The sequence below is a fragment of the Meles meles genome, chromosome 9, assembly GCF_922984935.1.
Source record: "Meles meles chromosome 9, mMelMel3.1 paternal haplotype, whole genome shotgun sequence".
Taxonomy (NCBI): domain Eukaryota; kingdom Metazoa; phylum Chordata; class Mammalia; order Carnivora; family Mustelidae; genus Meles; species Meles meles.
The window spans coordinates 72,505,110-72,525,777 of record NC_060074.1 but is presented as its reverse complement, the minus strand read 5'-3'; the positions used below and the strand labels follow the sequence as shown (position 1 = coordinate 72,525,777).

General features: G+C 49.6%; 3 protein-coding genes across 3 annotated transcripts in view; all 3 read right to left on the bottom strand.

Annotated features, from left to right (window-relative positions):
- Window positions 1–5,511: 5,511 nt before the first annotated feature.
- LOC123950427 (serine/arginine repetitive matrix protein 3-like) lies at window positions 5,512–12,206 on the bottom strand. The gene is made up of 4 exons (XM_046018216.1): window positions 12,193–12,206; window positions 9,178–9,326; window positions 6,277–6,496; window positions 5,512–6,097 (listed from the first exon to the last, which is right to left on the bottom strand). The coding sequence occupies exons 1-4, from the start codon at window positions 12,204–12,206 to the stop codon at window positions 5,542–5,544; spliced, it is 939 nt and encodes a 312-aa protein (XP_045874172.1). The 3' UTR covers window positions 5,512–5,541.
- On the bottom strand, window positions 11,671–16,443 carry HOXD3 (homeobox D3). Its single transcript, XM_046019838.1, has 3 exons — window positions 16,338–16,443; window positions 15,105–15,722; window positions 11,671–13,244 (listed from the first exon to the last, which is right to left on the bottom strand). Exons 2-3 carry the CDS (start codon window positions 15,637–15,639, stop codon window positions 12,487–12,489), a joined length of 1,293 nt encoding a protein of 430 aa, XP_045875794.1. The 5' UTR covers window positions 15,640–15,722; window positions 16,338–16,443; the 3' UTR covers window positions 11,671–12,486.
- Window positions 16,422–20,668, bottom strand: part of HOXD4 (homeobox D4) — a 17,183-nt gene continuing 12,936 nt past the window's right edge. The window contains exon 3 of the transcript XR_006820352.1: window positions 16,422–16,445. The gene's annotated coding sequence lies outside the window, so the exon portion shown is untranslated. The remainder of the gene's footprint in view (window positions 16,446–20,668) is intronic.

Here is a 20,668-nt window from a genome sequence, read left to right as displayed (position 1 = left end):
GTGTTTGATGTAGGAATGCTTTGAAATCTCTCCCATACTGCTAACCGAGACAGCCACCCCCCACCCCCACCCCCATGACAGCCTTTGTCTCCCATCTGAACAACAAGTTTTTTTTCTCGCAGACAGAAGACAGAAGTGTTGGAGGGTGGCACTCTGGTCTTCTGTGTGTTTACAGTTGTTCCTAAGAAGTCTCTTACAACCCCTCTCCACAAGCCTCATCCTCTTACCCCTTGGAGATGCCTTGAGCACATGCAAACTCTTGGCTTCACCGCCCCAAAGGATAGAAAGGCCCTGGATTGTTGGGGTGAAAAACAGATGAGGAGGTGGGCTTTTCTCTTAAGCAAGATTTGTAGTTCTCTGCAGCAGACTTCAGTCCTCCCATGATGGAAGGGATCCTAAGGATAGGAATTCTAAACCTATCAGAAGATTGTTAACATGACTCTCCTTGAGGAAGACAGTTTAGAGTGCTGTGCCTTTCCCTGGGAGCTTTGTGAATGAAAGGCTCGTGGGTCAAGCCCTTGCCTGGCACACAGTAAACATCCAAGAAATGTTTGTTGGACAGAAATAAAAATGGACAGGATGATGTGTTTTCACCATGACTAATATTGGCTAAAGGATGTCCTTAGATTATTGGCTCCCAAAACTGCTTCGTGTGGGTAGGAATCATCACAGAAGCTTCTTTAAAAGTGTAGGTTCCTGGGGTGCCTGGGTGGCTCAGTGGGTTAAGCCTCTGCCTTCGGCTCAGGTCATGATCCCAGAGTCCTAGGATCAAGTCCCACATTGGGATCTCTGCTCAGCAGGGAGCCTGCTTTCCCCCTCTCTCTCTGCTTGCCTCTCTGCCTACCTGTGATCTATCTCTGTCAAATAAATAAATAAAATCTTTAAAAAAAAAAAAAGTGTAGGTTCCTGAGCCCACCCAAGAGATTTTAATCCAATATATCTGACTCCAGTAGGAGTTTTAATAAGCCTCTTGGGTGATTCTAGAGTGAGGTTCCTTGGAATCATACTTCGAGAATTTCTGCTTCAGGAGCTGGGTTGGGGTGGGTATTGTTGGGAGAGAGGCGTGATTCTGTGGGAGAGGCCCTTGACTAGCACCAGGAGAGCTCATGGCTAGCTGGAACATGAGAATACCTGAACAATGTTAAGAACCCGTGGTAGGGGTGAGAATGTTGAGGCCAAACCTGAGTCTAGTTGGGGCGAAGTTTCCTAAAATAACCTTAAGCAGTAGTCAGTAGGAGTTTGCCAAGTTTTGCTGACAAAGTAGTGTTTTGCAGAGACCTGGCTTCTGCTCCTTGCCACTTTCCTAACTTGGCTTTGGGGATGCTAGTAAGGTAGGAAGTGAAAGGGTTTTGTCCCTCCCAGTGTCCTCAGGGAAACTTTCAAGTGGTTTTGAGGTAATGGAAAGAAGGAAGGTGTAGGAATGTTCTCAAGAGGGAGGAGCCAACCCTTCCTTCCTTCCACCTCTCCCAAATTGGAATGAGCATTAGAGCTCCGGGGATCCAAAAGGGATTAAATGTCTGTTGGCCTAAGCTGTAACTCTCCTTTTGGTTAAAGATGGACCTTTCATGTCATAAAATGTCAGTGCAAGAAGGCTCCTTAGAGGGGGCCTGGGTGGCTCAGTGGGTTAAAGCCTCTGCCTTCGGCTCAGGTCATGGTCCCAGGGTCCTAGGATGGAGCCCCGCATCAGGCTCTCTGCTCAGCAGGGAGCCTGCTTCTTCCTCTTTCTCTCTGCCTGCCTCTCAGCCTACCTGTGATATCTCTGTCAAATAAATAAAATCTTTAAAAAAACAAAACAAAACAAAAAAAAAAACAAAAAAAAAACCGAAGGCTCCTTAGAGATAAGTGACATTGAACCTCTCATTCTAGAAAGGAAATCACTTTATTCAAAGGTTGAAAGACAAAATCGTCCTGCAAAAAATGACAGTCAGGTCTCCTGACCACAGTCAGCTTCCTGTCCACAGTTTACGAAGAGGGATGAGTAAAGCAGCCCCTCCTTCACGCCATGGCAGCCTCAGTGCTGAGCCACAGAGCAGTGTTCAAGGAGACACCCTGGTTTCTGAGAGACCTTACAGCCAATGTGGCTGACTGGGAGGCTTGCCACCCCCCCCCCCCATTTGTAATTTGTTTCCGAAATTTGTGCTCCAGACTTCTGAGGCCCCACAAGAGATACTCCTGCAAGAGAAGGCAGAGAGGATCTGGCTCCCCACCCCCTCCACAAAGCAAGGGTAAAGGATCCCCTCTTCTCCTGCTGAGCTTGATACCTGGGGGAGCAAACAAGAAGTGTCCTTGGGTTAATATAACTGGACAGTTCAGATTGAGGACATGTGTGAACACATACAGGTGTACCCAGGTCAGTTACAGTCGTACTAATCTTTTTTTTTTTTTGCTCCTTTATTTTTTAAATAGTTAATTTAAATTTACCTCCTTCAAGATTCAAAGTGTACACTGTGGTATGCAGTGAGAATCTTTCTCTTACCCCGTCCTCAGCCACCTAGTTCCCCTTCACATAAACACCAATAATTGGTTTCTTGTGTGTCTTTCCAAAGATACTTTAAACATCATCTATCTATAAATTCCCCACATTTTTTGCATAAATGATAGCATATTAGATGACTCTTTTGCCCCATGCTTTTCCCCCATTGTATATTTTTTTAACATTTTATTTATTTAGGGGCACCTGGGTGGCTCAGTCAGTTATGCATCTGCCTTGGGATGGAGCCCTACATTGGGCTCCCCACTCGGCGGGGAGCCTGTTTCTCCCTCTCCCTCTGTCTCCCTCTCCCTCTGCCTGCCACTCCCCCTACTTATATGCTCTCTCTCTGTCAAGTAAATAAATTTTTTAAAAAAGATTTTATTTATTTGTCAGAGAAAGAGAGAGCTAGCACAAGCAGGGGAGAGCAGAAGGCAGGAGGAGAAGCAGGCTCCCCATTGCACAAGGACCCTGATGTGGGACTTGATCCCAGGACCCTGGGATCATGACCTGAGCTGAAGGCAGATGCTCAACTGACTAAGCCACCCAGGTGCCCTCCCCTATTGTATCTTGAAGATCATTTCATATACATGCATACAGAACTTCCTAGTTTGTTTTTACAATTTCATGCTGTTCTACTCTACCTACCTACCACAATTTATTTAACTAATCCCCTATTAATGGGGAGAGAAAAGTTCTTGCTTATTTTCAGCCTCTTGCTATTATAAACACATGTTCAAATTTTTGACTTATTAGATAAATTCCCGGACATGAAATAACTTAGAAGTATGTGCACCGGCAATTTTGATACAAAATGCCAAATTGCTCTCCTTAGAAGTGAATCAGTTTACCCTTCTACTAGAAACATAAGAGAATTTCTGTTACCCCATACCCTTGCCACATCAATGGGATAGTAAAATTTTTTATTTTTGCCAGTCCAATAAGTAAAACACAGTGCCTCTTACTTAACCTTAGAGCATCTCCAAAAATGCCGTTCTTCCTTATCTTGTTTGATCCTTTCATAATTCTGTTTTACAAATGGTAATACTGACACCGAAAAGATAAACTACTTGTTGTCATCACACCCAATGTAAATGGCCAAGGTCAGATGTTCCTACACTGCACTGTGCCACATGGAAGCCTAAAGAGGTTCAAAGAGAGTGGGTGGCTTCAAGCATTCTGTGAAAGACACATGATATAAAAAAGCTTTCCGACATCTGCTAAGAGGCCTCCTCTTTAGTGGTCTGATACCAGGACCACATTTCTGCATGTGTCCCTGGAGAGTACCCTCCAGAAGCAGAGGAGCTCTAATTAGCAATATGATCTGACCTAGTCCTAAACATTAGCTTGGATTCAATATCTGGGAAGCAGGAGGGTGTTGTTTGTAATTTTCCTGAGGCATATTTCTCACTAGCCACCCAGGATCTAAGTATTGATTAGCATGGTGTGGGTAAGAGGATGTTTTCCCTAGGTTTTAGCTTTGCATACAACACTCCCTTGGACCTGGTAAAGGTAATACCCAAAGTGGATGTGTGCACGCGCGCGCGCGCACACACACACGATAAACTTCTGAGGTAGATATCTATTGACTGTTTGTTATATTGGTGATGAGACTGAAAGCCAGAAAGATTAAGTGAATTGTTTAGGGTCATACAGTGTGTCAGTTAGCAAAACAGAAAACACAATGTAGACCTAAAACGGAATTCTTTAGTTTCCTCTGCAAAGTCTTCTCTTCTCCTCCTGTATTCATTTTGGTGCATGACCTGAGTACTCACTCAGGCCCTCTAAACAGAAACCTAGGGATTAATATCTGTAACTTCTCCTCACTCATCCAGTTATCACCAAGTCCTGTGAATTTGTCCTCCTAAATGTCTTTCCTCTTCATTGCCATGTCCTTAGTTCCTCTCTATGCTGGATTATTGCAACCTCCTTTTTTTCTTCTTGTCTCCTATCTCTGCTTTCTCCAGTCAGACAGTTTCCCAAAGAGCAGTCTTTCCAAATATACAACCTCACATCCCAGCTTAAAACCTTCGGTGGCTTCCCACTGCCTATGGGTGAGGTCCACACTCCTTTACATGAACTCCATACAACCTCTTTTTCCAGCCAGATGTTCTACTCCAAGGTACTGTTCTTGTTCCAGGGCCAGACTTTGCTCTTTCTTTCCTTCTTGTTTTGCATGTGCTGGTCTCTCTGCCTGGCAGAGAGCTCCCTCCTTCCTTCCTAAGAAACTCTAAGAACCCAAATTCATTTCCCCTGAGAAACCTTTTTTTTTTTTTGACACTACAGTGGTGTTAGCGGCCCCTTCTCTTTATTCCAGGAACATCTTGGCCACACCTGTGTTATAACATCTGTTACACTGTTTCAGCATTATTTTCCTCCCCTAGTAGATGAAAAGGTGCACACTATTAGTGACTACTTTTTATATCTCAGAGCCCGACACAATACCCACAGGAACTGTTCAGTGGGTCTTGCTGAAAGGCAAGGAGAGAGGGAGACACTCTGAGCCAAGGAAAAGACCAGTATTTCAGTTGCTTAATGAGTTCAGAACACTGTGCAAGGCTTAATGCTTCAGGTTATATCTATCTAAAGCAAAACGATAGTAGAACATCTCTCCAAAGCAAGTTAATTTCCACCCAAGAGGATGCTGAAAGAGAAGAGTGGAGGGGGGAGCTGGGATTTTCTGTCTTTCAGGGGCTCTTTCCTATAGGCTGAGGCAAGACTTAAGGAACTCCAGAAACTTCTCAGCTGACGTCACTTAGAAAAACAGTAAAAGGGGTGGGAGTAGCCCGGAACTTTCTTAGATTTTACAAAGAGAAGTACAAGCACCACTCAAGAAGGGCTATACGAATGCTTCACCACCCACTTACCCAAGCCCTCCCGCGGCAAACAGCTCTAATGCTAATGACCCCCGCCCCCGCTACGCGCCGTTTTCAGTCTATCCCTTAGTCTATCCCTTTATGGTATTTCTAAAATGAACCCCCAAAAGAGCTGATGTAAAATAGTTCAGTCCTTCCTTCACACCAGAAAAGAGGAGAGGCTTATCATTGTGGTTGGTATTTTTATTGTTCTTTTTATATGGCACTCAAGTTTAGTTCCAAGTTCAACCCGGGTGTTACCCTGCTTCTTCCCACACAAATCACTCCTCCAGGTAAATAAGAGAACGAAACTAGCTCAGTCTCTTCCTTGAAGTCTAGTCCCTTGGGAATCTTTTTAAAATTCTTAGTGTCTGCAAAAACCTTCTGACCCATTGGGATTTTTCTTGTTCTGCCTTGGGAGAGATGGAGTTGCCCGTTTCTAGGCGTAGAGTGGCGTTGAGGGTGACTGGATAGGGAGGAAGCAGGAGATGTCGGTGGCGGGGGTTGGGAGGATGGATACCGAGTCACGGTGCGTCCGGGACGGGCGCTGCCGGCCTCTTGGAAGGGCCGCGGGCCGCAAGTGGTCGGAGGGCGGGCGGGCAGGCGACAGGAGGGACCCGGAGCGAGGGGGTGACCGGCCTCGCACAGCAGAGCCTGGGGCGGCGGGTCGCACCCTCCGTGAGCGCTCACCCCTCGTGCCTGCGTCTCCTCTGCTTGCGGTTTCTGGTCGGCTCCCAGCTGGCCTGGACTTGCTCTGAAGTAGGAGGAACCGCTGTCGAGCGAAAAGTGCACACCGGGTGATTGATGAATTCTTAATAGGACTAACCTCTCCCGCCACCCCCTCCCCAGCCCGCGACACACACAGAGTAATCCTCCTCCCCAGCCCCCTCCCCAGGCCGCCTCGCTGGCGAGAAGGGACGCGGCCGCCAGCCTGTTGGGTGATTAACTCACCGTTTGTCTCTCCGAAAGCGTGCCAGGTGGATTTCGGCAGCCCAGCCGCGGCCCCGCGGCTCCCGCGCTCTGCTGGCTGCGCCCTGCCGCGGGCCGGGGGAGCGCGGAGCGAGCGCGCGCGTCACATGGTGGCGCGGCCCCAAGGCGGCCTTTGTGCCGCGCGACCGCCGGGCCGCCCGGGGGAGGCGGCGGCTATTGTTCCCCGCAGGGGAGGGAGGTGCTTAGACTCGGGGTCCAAGCCAGCCTCCTCCCCAGAGTGTCCCCACGTCTGAGGACGGGTGGGGGCTTCCTTTGTGTGTTCTGTGCCTGCGACAGGAATGGCGCGGCGTCGCTGCCCCAAGGGGCAGCAGAGATGCTGAGGAAGGTTGGTGCCGGCTCTGCCACTACCTCGAGCTCTGCTCAGTCGACCCAGTTTCCCGCTTGGCCCTTGCGGAGGAGGCAGAGAGGCGTGTGGTATTTGTAGGCAGCGCTTGGAACAATAGAGCCATCAAAGGGCCTTCTTCCCCTCTCCTCAGAAGTCAGCAACGCTCTTCTTCCCTCCTTCACAAAGGCCCTGGCCCAACAAGTCCTCTTGGCCTGGTTTTAGGCCTGCTTTCCCAATAAAAACATTTCATCTGTTCCACCAGGGTTCTCCATGAATCCTGATTTAAATTAAAGTCTCCTCCTTGGGCTCTTACTAATGTTAAAATCCCATTTTCATTATTTTCCAGATATTACTCTTCCATAAAAATGATCCAGACTAGCTATCGGAACCAGTCCAGATGTTTTGCCACCCATAGGGACCTTTTGGGGTCCCTGGGTGGCTCAGGCAGTTGGGCATCTGCCTTCAGCTCAGGTCATGGGATTGAGCCCCACATTAAGCTCTCTGCTTAGTGGGAAGTCTGCTTCTCTCTCTCATTCCCCCTCTGTGCTCCCTCTCTCAAATTAATAAAATCTTTAAAAAACAACAACAACAAAACACCATTAGGGACCTTTCACCTGCTTCTGCTACTGCAAATGATTGGACATCCATTTACATTTCCTCTTCCTTCATGTGGGGAAACCTTTTGTTCACTATGATTGCTTCAGGCTAGACCTGGCTTGAAAGTGCGTCCTTGAATTACCTTTGTACTATTCCAACTTGCCAAGTGGTTATGGGATCTGAGGGAAGTGTTCAGGCATGGGCTGTAGGCCAGGTATATATAATCCATTTGGAACCAACTTTGAGCCCCAAAGATAAGGGCATTTGTAGCTGGACCAGAGACAAGGGAACAATGAAAACTAAGATTTCACCCTCTGTGATGATCTTCACCTCCAGCACCACCAATGCGGTGAGTACAGAGGATTCAACTACCCCGCCTTTTTTTCTCTCCATCCAGGCTCTCTGCAAGAGAAATCTAAGTGAGCTAGTCCTCACAGCTGGTGAGGGTATGGCTGGCTCTCAGTCTTAGCTCTCTTTGCCCAGAGTGTCCAGGGCTAAGTCTGTTCACCCAGGCCATAGCTCTGTCCTCTCTGGGAAGTTGCAGTGCCCCGAAATGGTAAGGCTATAGGCCTGTGGGGACTGAGGCCTTCTGCCCCTCTTTGTATTTTTATTTAATACTCACAAAGTTCTGTTCATCCTACATTTTTTCCCTTACAGTTTCTGAAAGAAGGACCAAATTCATGCCAAGAACACCCAGATGAAGAGGACCTTCCTGGATCTGTAACTGGGATTAACCAATTCTTTACTTTAAGAGAAAGGTGCAATGAATTCTGAGGATAAAGCCGATCAGGCTTGTGGCTGTTCCTTGAGTACTGACAGCGTAAACAAGCTTCTGGCTCCTCCAGGTCAAGCGAGAAACACGTTTCATTAGGATGTTGGGTTTCTTCTTTGTTATTCAAACATACACCCACACATATCCTCTTCACCCTCCCTAATGAAAAACCTCAGCAGATGGAGAGCCTAAGCTCCCAAGACTTATGGCTGAGGAGATGCGCTTCACTCTGGGGTGGGTTGGCTGGTGCAGAATGGGGGAGGGAGAAATGAATAGCTAGGGTAGGTAATCACTATCTTTTAATACTCCTTACAGATAGAAATTCGAAAAATCCTGTTCAGCAAGGTTAGCAGCCTCTGGGGCCTAGGAAACCAATTTGGCTGATGTGTCTGTGATAGGGACTCGGCCTGGGGCTGCACCAGGGGGAAAGTACTCACTCTATATTCTCTCTCTCTCTCTCATTTGAAAGCCTGTATAAAGAAATGGTACAAATGGATGGTTAACTTAATGATTCATCAGAGGCGGATTTTTCTCTGTCAGGTCCGTGGATGAGGCTGAGGTCTGAAAGCCAGGAGGCAGAACATTTACTTAATCGCCCTTTCTTACCACCTTTCCAGGGGCCAGGACTACTCTTCAGACGTTTCCTCTGCAACTGCCCCACACCCCTGGCTAGCTCAGTGGGGTCTCTTTACTCCACTCCAGGCTGGATCCTGAGTTTCTCCTGGAAGCCAGGGCAAGCTCTCCCTCTGCCTAAATCTCTTTCCCCACCCACACCTCCCAGTCAGCAGTGGGCCCTCTGGGCAGCCTCCTCTCCACCCTGCTTTAATTCACGTTTGATTGCCTGGACAGAACAACCAGGGACTCCCAGACGGCTGCTACCCCCATCCATGGGCCTGGGTTTTTTACTCTGAGCCCTTTCTTCAAGCCTCAGGGGGATCCCCCACAACCTCCCTGACCCCTCCCCTCCCCCCACTTCACCCTTCAGGGGTCTCTGTAGGAAAAAAATAAAATAAAAAAAAGAGCTGATCAAGGCCTGAGCCAAAGAGCCACTTCCTCTCCTGGAGCAGCAAACGAGGTACACATCCCAGAGACCAAGGCTCAAAGCCGGCCCAGCCCTTCCTCAGCGCCAGGCGCAGGCCCAGCGGTGCCATTGTGAGGCCTTCCTTACCCGACGCTGAGACCCTGGAGAAGCCTCGCACACAAAGGCACGGGGCTCCCGGAAGCCCTGGCTGCTGCGAGCGCCCGCAACCCCGCGCCGGACAGTGAGGGACCAGCAGCCTCGAGGCCTGGGTGCGTTCACCCTTGCCCCCGGTGAGCCTGTCTCGGGCCCAAGTCACGGGCTAGGCTGGAGGTTTCCTTATCCTGCCAACTTGCCCCTTCCCGCTGCAAGACACACACTCCCCCACTTCCCCGGGGATGGAGAAGCCTGGGCTTAGGGCGCCATTGCCCAGTGCAGGCTCCCCTCCCCCACTCTCTCCTTTCTCTGCTTCTCCGAGACCCGGGAGGGAGGAGGCGGGTGCCTCCGCCGATAGAGCAGCTATTGTGACCTTCCCTCGCGGAGCGGGAACCCAACCGAGAGTGTACCGCCGGCGGGGGAGGAGGCGACTGTGTGTGCAGACCTCGGGGTGCGGAGGCGGTGGGACTGGGAAATAAATAAAGGTTTGCAACCTTGGGCAGTTGGGCCCTTCAGAGGGCGTTTGGTTGTGTTTAGACTCCAGTGCTTCCTAACACTAATTGCAGGCTCAAAAGGAGCAGAATTTATGGCGAAGGCCAAGGCGGCTTGTTTATAATTTATGAAGTTTTAAATGGCTGTGCGCAGACCCCCCTCTCGCTCGGCCACCCCCCCCCCCCCCCCCCCGGTCCCCCGGGAGCGACCTAGTGCGCCCATCACATAACACTCAGGTCAATGGCAGGAAAGAATCCGAGCATCCGAGCAATTCTCAGAAGCCTCGGGGAAGCTTTCTCCAAAGGTGAGAGAAAGCCGATTTGTCCAAAGCGAACTCCCCCACCCCATGAGAAAGGGGCGCCTCCGGGCCCCCAGCCCCGCACTTCTTTGGAGCCTCGGTGTGAGAGGAAGCTGATGTCAGCCGGCCCAGACACCGTTTAAAGTCTAATCCATGAAACCCTAAGCCGCAGATGACACTTGGGGCCTTCGCAGACACCCGCAGACTCAGCAGATACTCCTGCGGTAACACACCAAGCTGGAAAACGCCTGGAGCCATAATGCATTATGTATTTTTATTATTATTTATGGTAGGAAGAGGAGATGAGGGAAAACCGGGCTAAATCTAAACAGCCTGATAATTCATCTATTTAATATTTAGCCAGTTAAGAAAGGTTGTTTTAATCCCTGCAAGGCAGCAAGCTCTTCTTTGACTTCCCTAATAGCTTAAAAAATAATTTCTTACAAGACAATTAGAAATTCTGCCTATGGATGCAAATCTCATAGAAAACAATTTTAAGCCTTGAAAGTGGGTAAAATATCCCTTCAGTTGAAGTCATTTATTCTGTTGATACACTTCTACAACATGGATACTCTAAACCTGCTCAGATAAAGTGAAATTGAGCAAAAGAATAGTCCCCTCCCACCCCCAATCTAACATGCCATTTTAAAAACAGCACAAAGGAACAAGGAAACTAAATATTATTTGAGCCTTCATTTAGCGAAACACAAACATCCAAATAGAAATGATTGTTGTTCCACCAGAAGATTAGAAGTTAAATTATTTGCACACAATGGGAATTTCACCTCGTGTCACGGGGATGTAGTAGGAGTTGCATTATTTGTCAAACCAAATAGAGATGCGTGGGCCGACGTTGCTGAAATACAAAAGAATTGAACCTTATCTGAAGGCGCTTTCCAAGTGTCTCCTTATAGAGAAGCGGGTGGACGTTGTCCGCCCCTGGCTAAAGCCATGCTAATATTTACAAAATAGATATAAATCCTTGAAGACATTTTTGCCCGTTTTGTACAAAGAAACAGGAATAAACAAGGTGTTTATACTTGTTATGTTCCATTAATGAAACTTTTATTACTTTACATCGTGGGGCAACGTTTGTTTACTTTAGAAATGAACCACCAACCATTAAAAAGGAAAACGCCCTGACAGCATTTCCTAGAGAAAAAGCTTAGGTGCGCGTCTCCAAATGACCGTTTCTTTTTGTGCACCTTAGCTTTTTCATAGCTCAGATCTTCCTACAACTTCATTTGTGTCTTTTCTTTGATTGTCAGTTTTCTTTTAAAGTTTATTTTGTTATTAGCGCAGAAAAGTGAGTGCTGGCCTCCCCAATGTAAATGCAATCTTAAAAAAAGTTGATTTGTGTCTAAAAAGAGGGTGATGGAAACAGCACAGCAGGCAGAGCAAAAAACCCTACCCAAATTATCCCGTCCAGGATGTTTCTAGGCTTGCATCCTCAGATTCCCGCCCCCAACCCTCAGGTCAATGCTGCAGTGTAATCAAGTATCCCCAGAACCAGCTCATGTACCAGATTCCAAATAAATGGAAAAAAATATATATATATATATCAAAGAGTCAGCCTATTTGGGGGCCTTCTACTGGGATTCTACTGGGATTGTGCGAAAGATAAAAAGGCAGAGTGATCTACTTCCAAGTGTGCGTGATTAACACAGATACACTTCGGACTGAGAAATTTTTTTATTCTAAATATTTGTTCAAATAGTACCAGACAATTTGAAATCAATAAACTGTGTCGAGTGGTGAGGGCTGCGGCTGTTCAGAAATGAGTAACTGGTGTGATGCCACGCCGCGGGGCCGCCTGACTCTACCCATGAAGGACAATTTGCGGTCTTAATCCTTTACATCAACTACAAACACCAGCCACGGTTACAACTGTTCAAAAACTACTCTCTCAACTAGTTCAGACCAAGGGGACTACAGAGGTGAAACGTGGCCCCCGCGGCCTGGGAGCGCGTTCCTAAGCTTGGCTGGAGAATTCTACAATTATACACATAAATACATTAAGACGAGGATAAATAATCAGGGAAACGAAATGACTCGCTTCAAATAATAAATACAGATCGTTGAGTCCGTTGCAATCCTTAAGGGACGGAAGGAGCATATAAATTAAGGTCTCCGCAACTAAGCTAGACTCGGGCCAGGCCCGGGGCTGTCCGGGCGCTGGTCCCTCTGCAGAGCGCGCCGCCGATGAATCTCAGACTTACCTTCGGGACACCATTACCAGATTAGAGTCCCTCGGTCCGCAGTATATGGCACTGTCAGGGTTACAGAGGAGAATCCGTGCGGCTGATTTATGGCGAGTCACCCAAAGGAGGGCGCGCCTGGAGGGGAGGCCCAGTCGCCTGCGTCTCGGCCGCTGTTGGCCCGAGACCCGGGAGGCGGCGACCGGGCCAGGGCGAGGGAGGGGGTCACCGAGCTGCCCCGCGGGCCCCGCCCGCCACCCCCGCCACCAAAGCAAAAGAGGTAATCGCGCCGCGAGTTCCGGCCGGTGGCGGCCGCTACAGATGCGTCAGTTTGGGGGCCTCGGGCAGGCGTCCCTGAGACGAGTGGTGGGCCGAGAGATCTGTGTAGGTGGGATGAGGGTCGCACGGTCCATGGTGATGGTTGCCGGGAATCTGCGCGGCGCAGCTGTAGTCCACGCTGGCCGAAGACGGGTGCGAGAGGTGGCCCAGGTTGAAGACCGGCCCCGACGCGGGCGCCATGGAGTCGACGAAGTTGCCACCCACGTACACCGGGCTGCCCTGCAGGTTGGCGCTGGCGAAGCCGCCGCCGTTGCTGGCCATGGGGTGGGGCTCGAACTCGGGCGCCGCGTAGCGCTTCTGCTGTGGCAGGCAGCTGCTGAGCGGCGCCGTGTAGGCGGCCAGGCCGTACATGTTGGGTTGAGATTTGGCGAAGGCGGGCGGCGAGGGCGCGTCGTAGGCCAGGCCGGGCACGGGCGGGAGCTGGCCGGAGTAGGCCACGTGGCCGGCGGCGCTGCCCAGCGGCGGGCTGCGCTCCGGGGACTGACCTGCGGGCGAATGCAGGATGCCCTTGGCCTTCTGGTCCTTCTTGTACTTCATGCGCCGGTTCTGGAACCAGATCTTGATCTGGCGCTCCGTGAGGTTCAGCAGGTTGGCCATCTCCACGCGGCGCGGCCGGCACAAGTAGCGGTTGAAGTGGAATTCCTTCTCCAGCTCCACCAGCTGTGCACTGGTGTATGCCGTGCGCACCCGCTTGGACGCGGGGCCCGGCGGGCTCTTATCCTCGCAGCTCTCTCCTGGGCAGGAAGGAAGATAGAGGAGATGCTGAGCGGGAGAGGGGGGTTGGGCACCCAGGGCCGGAGCAGGGTGCTTCCCTGGCTCCCTTTTCTTCTTCCATCGGTCCCCCAACCTTAATGCTGGCTGGCTGGAGTGGGGGAGGGGCGTCTGAGAGGTGAGGCTCCTAGCGGGACCTCACATGCCCCGGTCCTACCTATGAGTTGCACCTGAAACTCCCCCCCCCCCATAATCTGCCTTCTGAGGTCCGATTCACTCTGCCGCCTCTTCCCCTCCAGCCTAGTCCATCATCCTGTCCCTAAGGCTAAGGCTGTGGAGGAGTTTAATGAGAGACTAGTAGCCGCTGGTAAGGCCTAGCCCCCACTCCCAGCCCCCATTAAATAAGGGCCAGACTCCTTTGACCACTCTTCCCAACCTCTGCTGGGGGGTAAGGGACGAAGACACCCTCCTCCGCCCCCTTGCTCTGGGGCTGGCTCCTGGGCAAAGCACTCCAGGAAGCACAGAATGAGGGTGGAGATATGGGCACCTCACTCCTGCTCAGCTGCACCGAAGGGCTCTGCACCCCAAATCAGGGAACTAATAAACCATAAAAATACCGCCCCACAGTTTCCGGGGCTCCAAGGCCAGCCTGGGTGCGTTTTGAGTATTTCAGGGCTAGAAGCAGCAGTCTCAACCTGGGTTTCCATTACCCACCTCCCTCAGCAGCTTGTCCCTCCCTCCCTGGTTGTACAAATGGATTTCTCCTGGGAAGGAGGGGCCGGGCTCGTAGCTGGGAAGGAGGGTCCGAAGAAGTTTACAAGCTAGAAGGCACTTTCCCCCTAGGAGCTGCAGCCCCAGAGATATCCTGGCTAACCAGAGACTTGATAGCAAGCTAGCTACATCTGAGGCCTCAAACTAGCCCTAGACCTGGAACCAAATTCATCTACCTGAAGATAAACTGCATCAAAGGACACAAGACCAGAAAATTTTAGGAACCAAGAAAGGCTGCAGGCCTTAGAGCAGCAGTGAAGAGAGGCAGCAGGCCTTAGAGCTCCTGGGCCTGCCCATCTTCCACATATCCTGAATGGATCCACAGAAGATCTCAACTCTAGGATCTCCCTTTTCAGGAAGAGAACCCCAAGGCTGCTCCCATTTCAGAGCACTTCCTTTTCCCCTAGGATATGCCCCTTCCCATTATGGATTTGCTGGGATGGAGAGAACTGAGCTGGGGTAGACCAAGTAGAGACCATGGCTAGGTCTTGGAGGCTCTGGTTGGATTCAAGTGCGCCATTCTGTGGCTTTGAGATCTTGGGCAACTCACAGTTTCCTTATCTCTAAAATGGAGCTGTTATATACCTACTTCAAAGGGGTTTTTTTGAAAATTAAATTAGATAATGCTTATAAAGCATTTAGCCTGGTTGTTAACATGGAACCAGATTAGCACTCCACAGACTTTAGTTTTTATTAATTAAAGGGAGTGGGATTCCTGTGATTTAGGCTACATAAGAACCCATGCTTGGAGAATCATAATACCTGACTTCAAGTTTTGAGGAGCCGTCAGACGGAAGAAGGAGTTAAGTCATGACCAGCAGCCCAAGAAAGCAGATAGAAGGTCAATATAAGAAAAAGGCCACCTAGTCATAACTGTGGGAGTTGTCCAGCAATGGCACCAGCAGCCTGGAAGGGAGCGCCCTGTCCCTGTAAGGGTGTGGCTCCTATCGGGGACACTAAGAAGAAAGGCCATTTCTGCATGAGTACAAGTGTAGACCTATGGCCTCCAAAGCTGCACTTGCAGCCCCAAGTCTCTTGCTTCCTAGGTGAGCTAGCTTCTTGGGGTCATTCTGGGGGGACTTAGCCTAGGAGGAGCCCCCTCAGAGAGCTACCTGCAGTGGCACAGCTGTTCTTCTGCTTGGAGTTCTGTCGGGACTCTTTCATCCAGGGGAAGATCTGCTTGCTGATGGTGGCTGAGGAGCCAGAAGCATTGGGCCCACCCTTGGCCTTCTTGGCAGGCACTCCACCTCCAGGATTGGTGGGCGAGGATGGGGGCAGGGTTGGTGGCGGAGGAGGGGGTTGTGGTGGTTGCTGCTCTGAGTTCAGGCCAGGAGGCTGGCTACCACCACCCCCACCCTGGCTGTTCCCAGTGCCAGGCCTCATACAGCTGCCATTGAGTTCAGTTCCTTTGTGGGCTGGGGCTCTCAGAGGTGCAGAACTCTGGATGGAACAGGCAGAGCCCGGGTAATCAGTGTCCAGGGAGCTGGCAGCAGCAGGGGGTGGGTAAGGCTGATGGGGGGTGCCATAGCCATAGGTGTCCTTGCTGTAGCCATAGCCTCCGAAGAGTCCTGGGTTTTCATAGTAAGCAGCCTTCTGCATCGTGCACTCAGGAAGTTCCAGGGCCTGTTGACCCGGCTCAAATAACATTGACCACCACTGTCTCTTTCACCGCCAGTTCCAAGGTCTGCCGAATCCTGAGAGGGCTGGGGTAGCCCCGGGCTCCAGGTGACCTGTGGAGAAGAAAAGTGAAAGGCCCCAGAGGGACTGTAAATGACAAGATAGTCAATATAGAAGGACTAGCCTGTGCTCTCCGCTGCCTACCCACTTCCTAGGGGGAGCATCTGAGATTTTATGAAGTTCAGCTTTTTGAACCTTGCAAAAGTTAGAAGGAATTTCCCATAAACATAAGGAAAGACCTTTCCTTCTCTTGAGCTCAACTCTATCCAAGAGAAGGGGCTTCCTCTCCATCCAGAAACTATTTTCTTTCTTCAAGATCGTCAATTTAGTTTTAAGAAAAGCACTTACGGCCTTATACATTTTAATGGCTGAGTCTCCCGCTGTACTTTGAGCTCCTTTCAGGCAAGAACTGTGTCTTATTCATCTATATATATTCCTAACACCCAGCCTAGTGCCCTGTCTGTAGTAAGTGCAGTAAATGCTGTTGAATGAGTGAATGTATGGGTCAATCAGTCAATCACTGGCACACCCGAGGGCGTTGATGAAAAAAGAAAGCTCTATAACACACTCAGAACAGCCAGAACTCTCAAAAAAACAAACAAACAAAAAAGAAGAAGAAGAAGAGGAGGACGAGGAGGAAGAAAAAGAAGAAAAAGTATCTCCCCCACCTGATTTCAAAATCACAGCATCTTTCATGAAGACCCAGATAGTCCACTTTCTGGTGACAGGGTGCGAATCCGCCCAGTGAACTCTGTGGGTCAGCCCTGTGAAATGGACTAGGAGATAAAAACCAAGAACACTTAGACTCCCAAACTTATTTTGAGGTTAGAAAATGTTCCTTCTCTTTCATCTACATTTTTCTAGTCTTTACTTTGTCCTCTACTACTTTTAAATGGATACTGGAAAGGGTGAAGAGGTTTAAAATTTGAAATGCATGAAGCATGGGAGAACATAGGATGCTTTATAATATAACTATATCATTTTTATCTTGCATCTATTGTGTAAATATATATTATTATTGACCTCTGCGGCCCAACTCCACCCACTCTACAACCAATGAGAGAACTTCTCATGCCATGATGAATGGACCCAGAATTAGAAGAAGAAGGAAAAAAAAACTAAGAAAAATTCTATCCCTTTTGTGTCCTCTGATTCTTAATGGGGGTTTCCCTTCTCACCCACTCCACCCCCTTCTCCAGACTCCTAAGGAGTTAAAGTATAACTAATACCATTCAACCACTTTTGTCTGCTTGATAAAGAAAACTCATAGGTCAGCTCCCTGGTCTTCATTCTTGATCTCCTCTTTCAGGCACCTTTCCTTCCTCAAAACTCCCCAGGCTTCCATCATGGTCATCATGATGGACCACATTGTCTAGACAACTTATGTGGCCTAATGGATTTGACCACTGGGATCAAAACCACTCTTCCATTCACTCATTTCTCCTCCACTTTCACCAAAGAGCCCAATTTTAATAATTCTTCAGATTAGCCTTTGTTTGGTAGTATTGTTGCCCTTTTTGTTTTAAAATATAAGGGAATCTGGCATTTATCTTGTAAAGACACAGGCCCTTTTCAATGGGATAACAGAATACTAGGATGTGTTTTAGGAATTATTTCTTTTATTGTTCTTAAATGTATTCAGTTAAGATATCTACCTAGCAAAGCTGGTCTTAATCTTTCTTTCATTCATTTTCTAGATCATCCTCTGACTATTAAAGTTACTGAATATCAAATGGAAAGTTACATCCCCATCCTGTGACTAATATTGATGTGTTTGTCCCCAAGCCAAAGAACTGGGTATTCCAGCTTTATTTGTTTCTGGAGTTTTCTTGGATCCCAGTTCTAGTCTTAATCCATGGGCTCTCTGGATGTCAAAATGGTCACATCTGACACTCAGACCGCCAGAACTCACTGCTGCTTCTGTCATTTCATTTACAACAGTGGAAGCAAAATACATGCCCCCCCCCCTTTCCTCCCAGGTTGACTAAGTTTATCTCAATAGGTGGACAAATCACATTAAAGTAGCTTCTTTGGCTACTGACCAGGTCTTTGAAACAGATGGTTTACATATATATTTGTTCCTATGGCATATTCCTGAAGAAGCTCTGTGTACTGGGCCTCAAAAGTGTAAATACTTGGCAGCTTCATGAATAACCTCAGCGCCTGTTCTCCTGCATCTGTTTTCATTGTCTTAAGGAATTTCCAGGCCTATTCGATGACACCCCAATGTCTATTGCCCCAGAAGCAAGGGGAGCAGCCCTCTCCTCACCAGGAAGGGCTTTGCAGCCTTCCCCCACATCCATATTATAATGTCCCAAAGAAACCAACTGTCCTAAAACAGAACCGGAGAATATTGTTACAAAATTGGTTTAAAAAAAAAAAAAAAAGGCTTATTTCTTTCCAGAAATCCCTACTCCTTGTGAACTCTGCTTGAACCTAAAAAGCAGGAATGGGTCATAAATCACTTGGACAATGGTCAACTGTTCAGTGGCTCATCTTTTCGATCACCCCCCCCCTTTTTTTAAAGGCTTTCTTTTTTCCGCCCTTTGGTACCTCTGCTCATTTTTGCTCCGGGACCCAAATGCCTTGGGGTGAAGACTAGCCCCTGTAGGGGGAGGGGTTGTTCTGCGAAGTCCTCGCTGCCCTTTTCTCTCATTCCTCTTCCCCTCAACCTCCCCCCCCCCTCCGGCCTGGGCATCCTCCCCAGAACCCCGCCGGCACAACCCCTGGTCCCTTCTAGGGTACGGACACTAAACTGGGATCCGGCTTGACCTTTCTCGCGGTCCCGGGAGCTTGCCCAGCTCAGCTCGGAGGCCCAACCGCAGGCTGGGAGTGCAGGGCCGGCCGAAGGGTCCCCAGCCAGAAGGAAGGCGGCCTCAAAGCGACCACCCTCGGCCGCCTGGGCCGCGCTGGACCGCCGCACCCGCCGAGCGTCTGAAGCCGCTGAGCCCTGATACTTCCTCACTGCACTTAATTCTGCCCGGGATCAATACCTAATATGATACCGAATAAATAAAAGGCGCTCACAGCGGCCAGGGGACGGGGTTATTAAGCAGCTGGAGCTCTCACGGTGCATATCAATGCACCTGTCATTGTGGTTTGTAACAAAATTTATGACTGCAAGCAAGGCGGCAGTAAACGCTTCAGTAAGGAATGAAAAGAAAAACACTTCCCAAGGCCCGGCACTTTTCAGAAGTGGAAAACAGGCTCCGCGTAGGAGGAAGAGCAGCAAAAGAATTCCCTACTCCGCACTTTGGCCGGCCCCGCGCCCCGCGAGCAGGGGGACTATATAAAGTGGCCACTGCCCGCCTCTCGGAGCAGCTCTGCCGGGACGGGACGCGCGCTGCCTCGCTGGGGGCCGAAGACCTGCTGCCCGCCGCTGCCTGGGGACGCCGGGAGGCTCGCTGGATGCGAGGAGGCCCGCCCGGCGCTCGCTCGCCCGCCGGGGCCGTGAACACACCGAAGGGCTTGGGGAGGGAAGGGGCGGCAGTCGCCGGGCTGGGACTTGGTCTGTGGTCGCAGTAAATTATGGACTGGTAGAGTCAGGGCAAGTTGAAAGAGAAGGGGGAGGCGATGGTTTGCCGGTTGTTTCTGTTGTCTCAAACGTTTCTAAGGTTCCAGTTGGCCTTGGTTCCTCTCCCCGTTTCTTCCTAAGCCAGGGGCCTCGGAAGCCCACAGATCTCTTTTTGGCGGACCAGACTCTTGCTGGGCATCCCCGTTAATGCGCTGGAACATAGCAACGATTCTTGCTCCCTGTTGGCTTTGCTACTTCGGGATTCCGAAACCACCCCTTTTCGGGTTTGCTCCGTGGGGCTATATTTGCTGCAGAGCTGGGACAGCTTTCTGCCCGAGTTCTTTCCAGCTCTCAGCCTGAGCCTCTTCTGCCCTATGGGAAGTTCTGAGCGCGCCTTCTAAATCATTCTTATTTAGCCCAGATAACTCAATACGTAATACACCCTGCATTTAAGGCACTGGGTTCACCCCATTAAAGGACCATAAATTTGAAGGCCGATGATCGGTTATCATGTAACGGGCAGCAGTTCACACTGAGGTGATCCACTTCAAAGCCGCCCTTTGTTTTATGTCTTGATGTATGAATCCTGAGATGGCTACCTTGAGTTGTAGGACAGATGGAAATGTAGTGGAAATTATTATTTTTTTTTTAAATCACACTACTCACCACAATTTGTGTGTGTGTGTGTGTGTGTGTGTGTGTGTGTGTGTGTGTGTGTTCTCAAATTTTGTCGGTAACTCTTTTTAGGTTCTTCGGGTTCCTTTTGATATTCTGTTGAGGCAGATCTGGAACAAAATGGAAAACTCTCAGTGGCAGTTGCTTCTTTCTTACCCAAACATGTTGAGAGGCTTTACCCCTTTTAAGGGTGTCTTAATCAATGTGACTATTATATATGTTACCCACAGTCATTCCAGGCACCTTCTCCCAGGCAGAAAGGAGACTTGATTGGCTTCTAGAGAATGAGTGGACTTTAACACAAAGTCTTTGGCGGGATGAGGGAAGGAAGAGCTCTGACCTGAGGAAAATGCCAGATCCTCAGGCAGGGGATGGGATAAGTGAGTCAAAGGCACAAGGTGAATTAATTCTCTCCTCCTGTGTCAACCAGGCTCTAAGTACGCTATGTGCCCTAATCCCCCAGGCCAAGCCCACCCTCCTAGGAGTGAAAGAGAATTTGCAGAATTAGGGCGTGAGGAAGGCTACCGAATAGGGCCCCAGAAAGAAGAGGAGGAATATGTGGATGGGCCTGGGTAGGTCCTAGTCAATGGCTGTCCTACTCAGCCCCAGCGGAAAGGGAGCTGGGCACTATTTCCTGGTTTGTACGTTGTATCTTGAATGGTTCCCCTGAATTTATTTTATTACAGTAGGTACCCACCATATTCCTGGCCTGGGCTGCTCACCCACTCCTGGGTAGGGATTAGGCTGCAAACCATCCAAGAAACAAACATCCCTTCCACCTTCACCCAGAAGCAGACCCAAGCTGCCCAC

Excerpts from the sequence above, each read along its gene's own strand:
- LOC123950427 (XM_046018216.1), bottom strand. Across the intron at positions 6,497-9,177 it reads CTCCAGGGTCTCAGCGTCGG|CACCTCCCTCCCCTGCGGGG; the intron begins GTAAGGAAGGCC and ends CCCGAGTCTAAG. Across the intron at positions 6,098-6,276 it reads CGCTTTCGGAGAGACAAACG|CGGTTCCTCCTACTTCAGAG; the intron begins GTGAGTTAATCA and ends TTCGCTCGACAG.
- HOXD3 (XM_046019838.1), bottom strand. The coding sequence starts at position 15,639 with ATGTTATTTGAGCCGGGTCAACAGGCCCTGGAACTTCCTGAGTGCACG. Across the intron at positions 13,245-15,104 it reads GAACAGCTGTGCCACTGCAG|GAGAGAGCTGCGAGGATAAG; the intron begins GTAGCTCTCTGA and ends CTTCCTGCCCAG.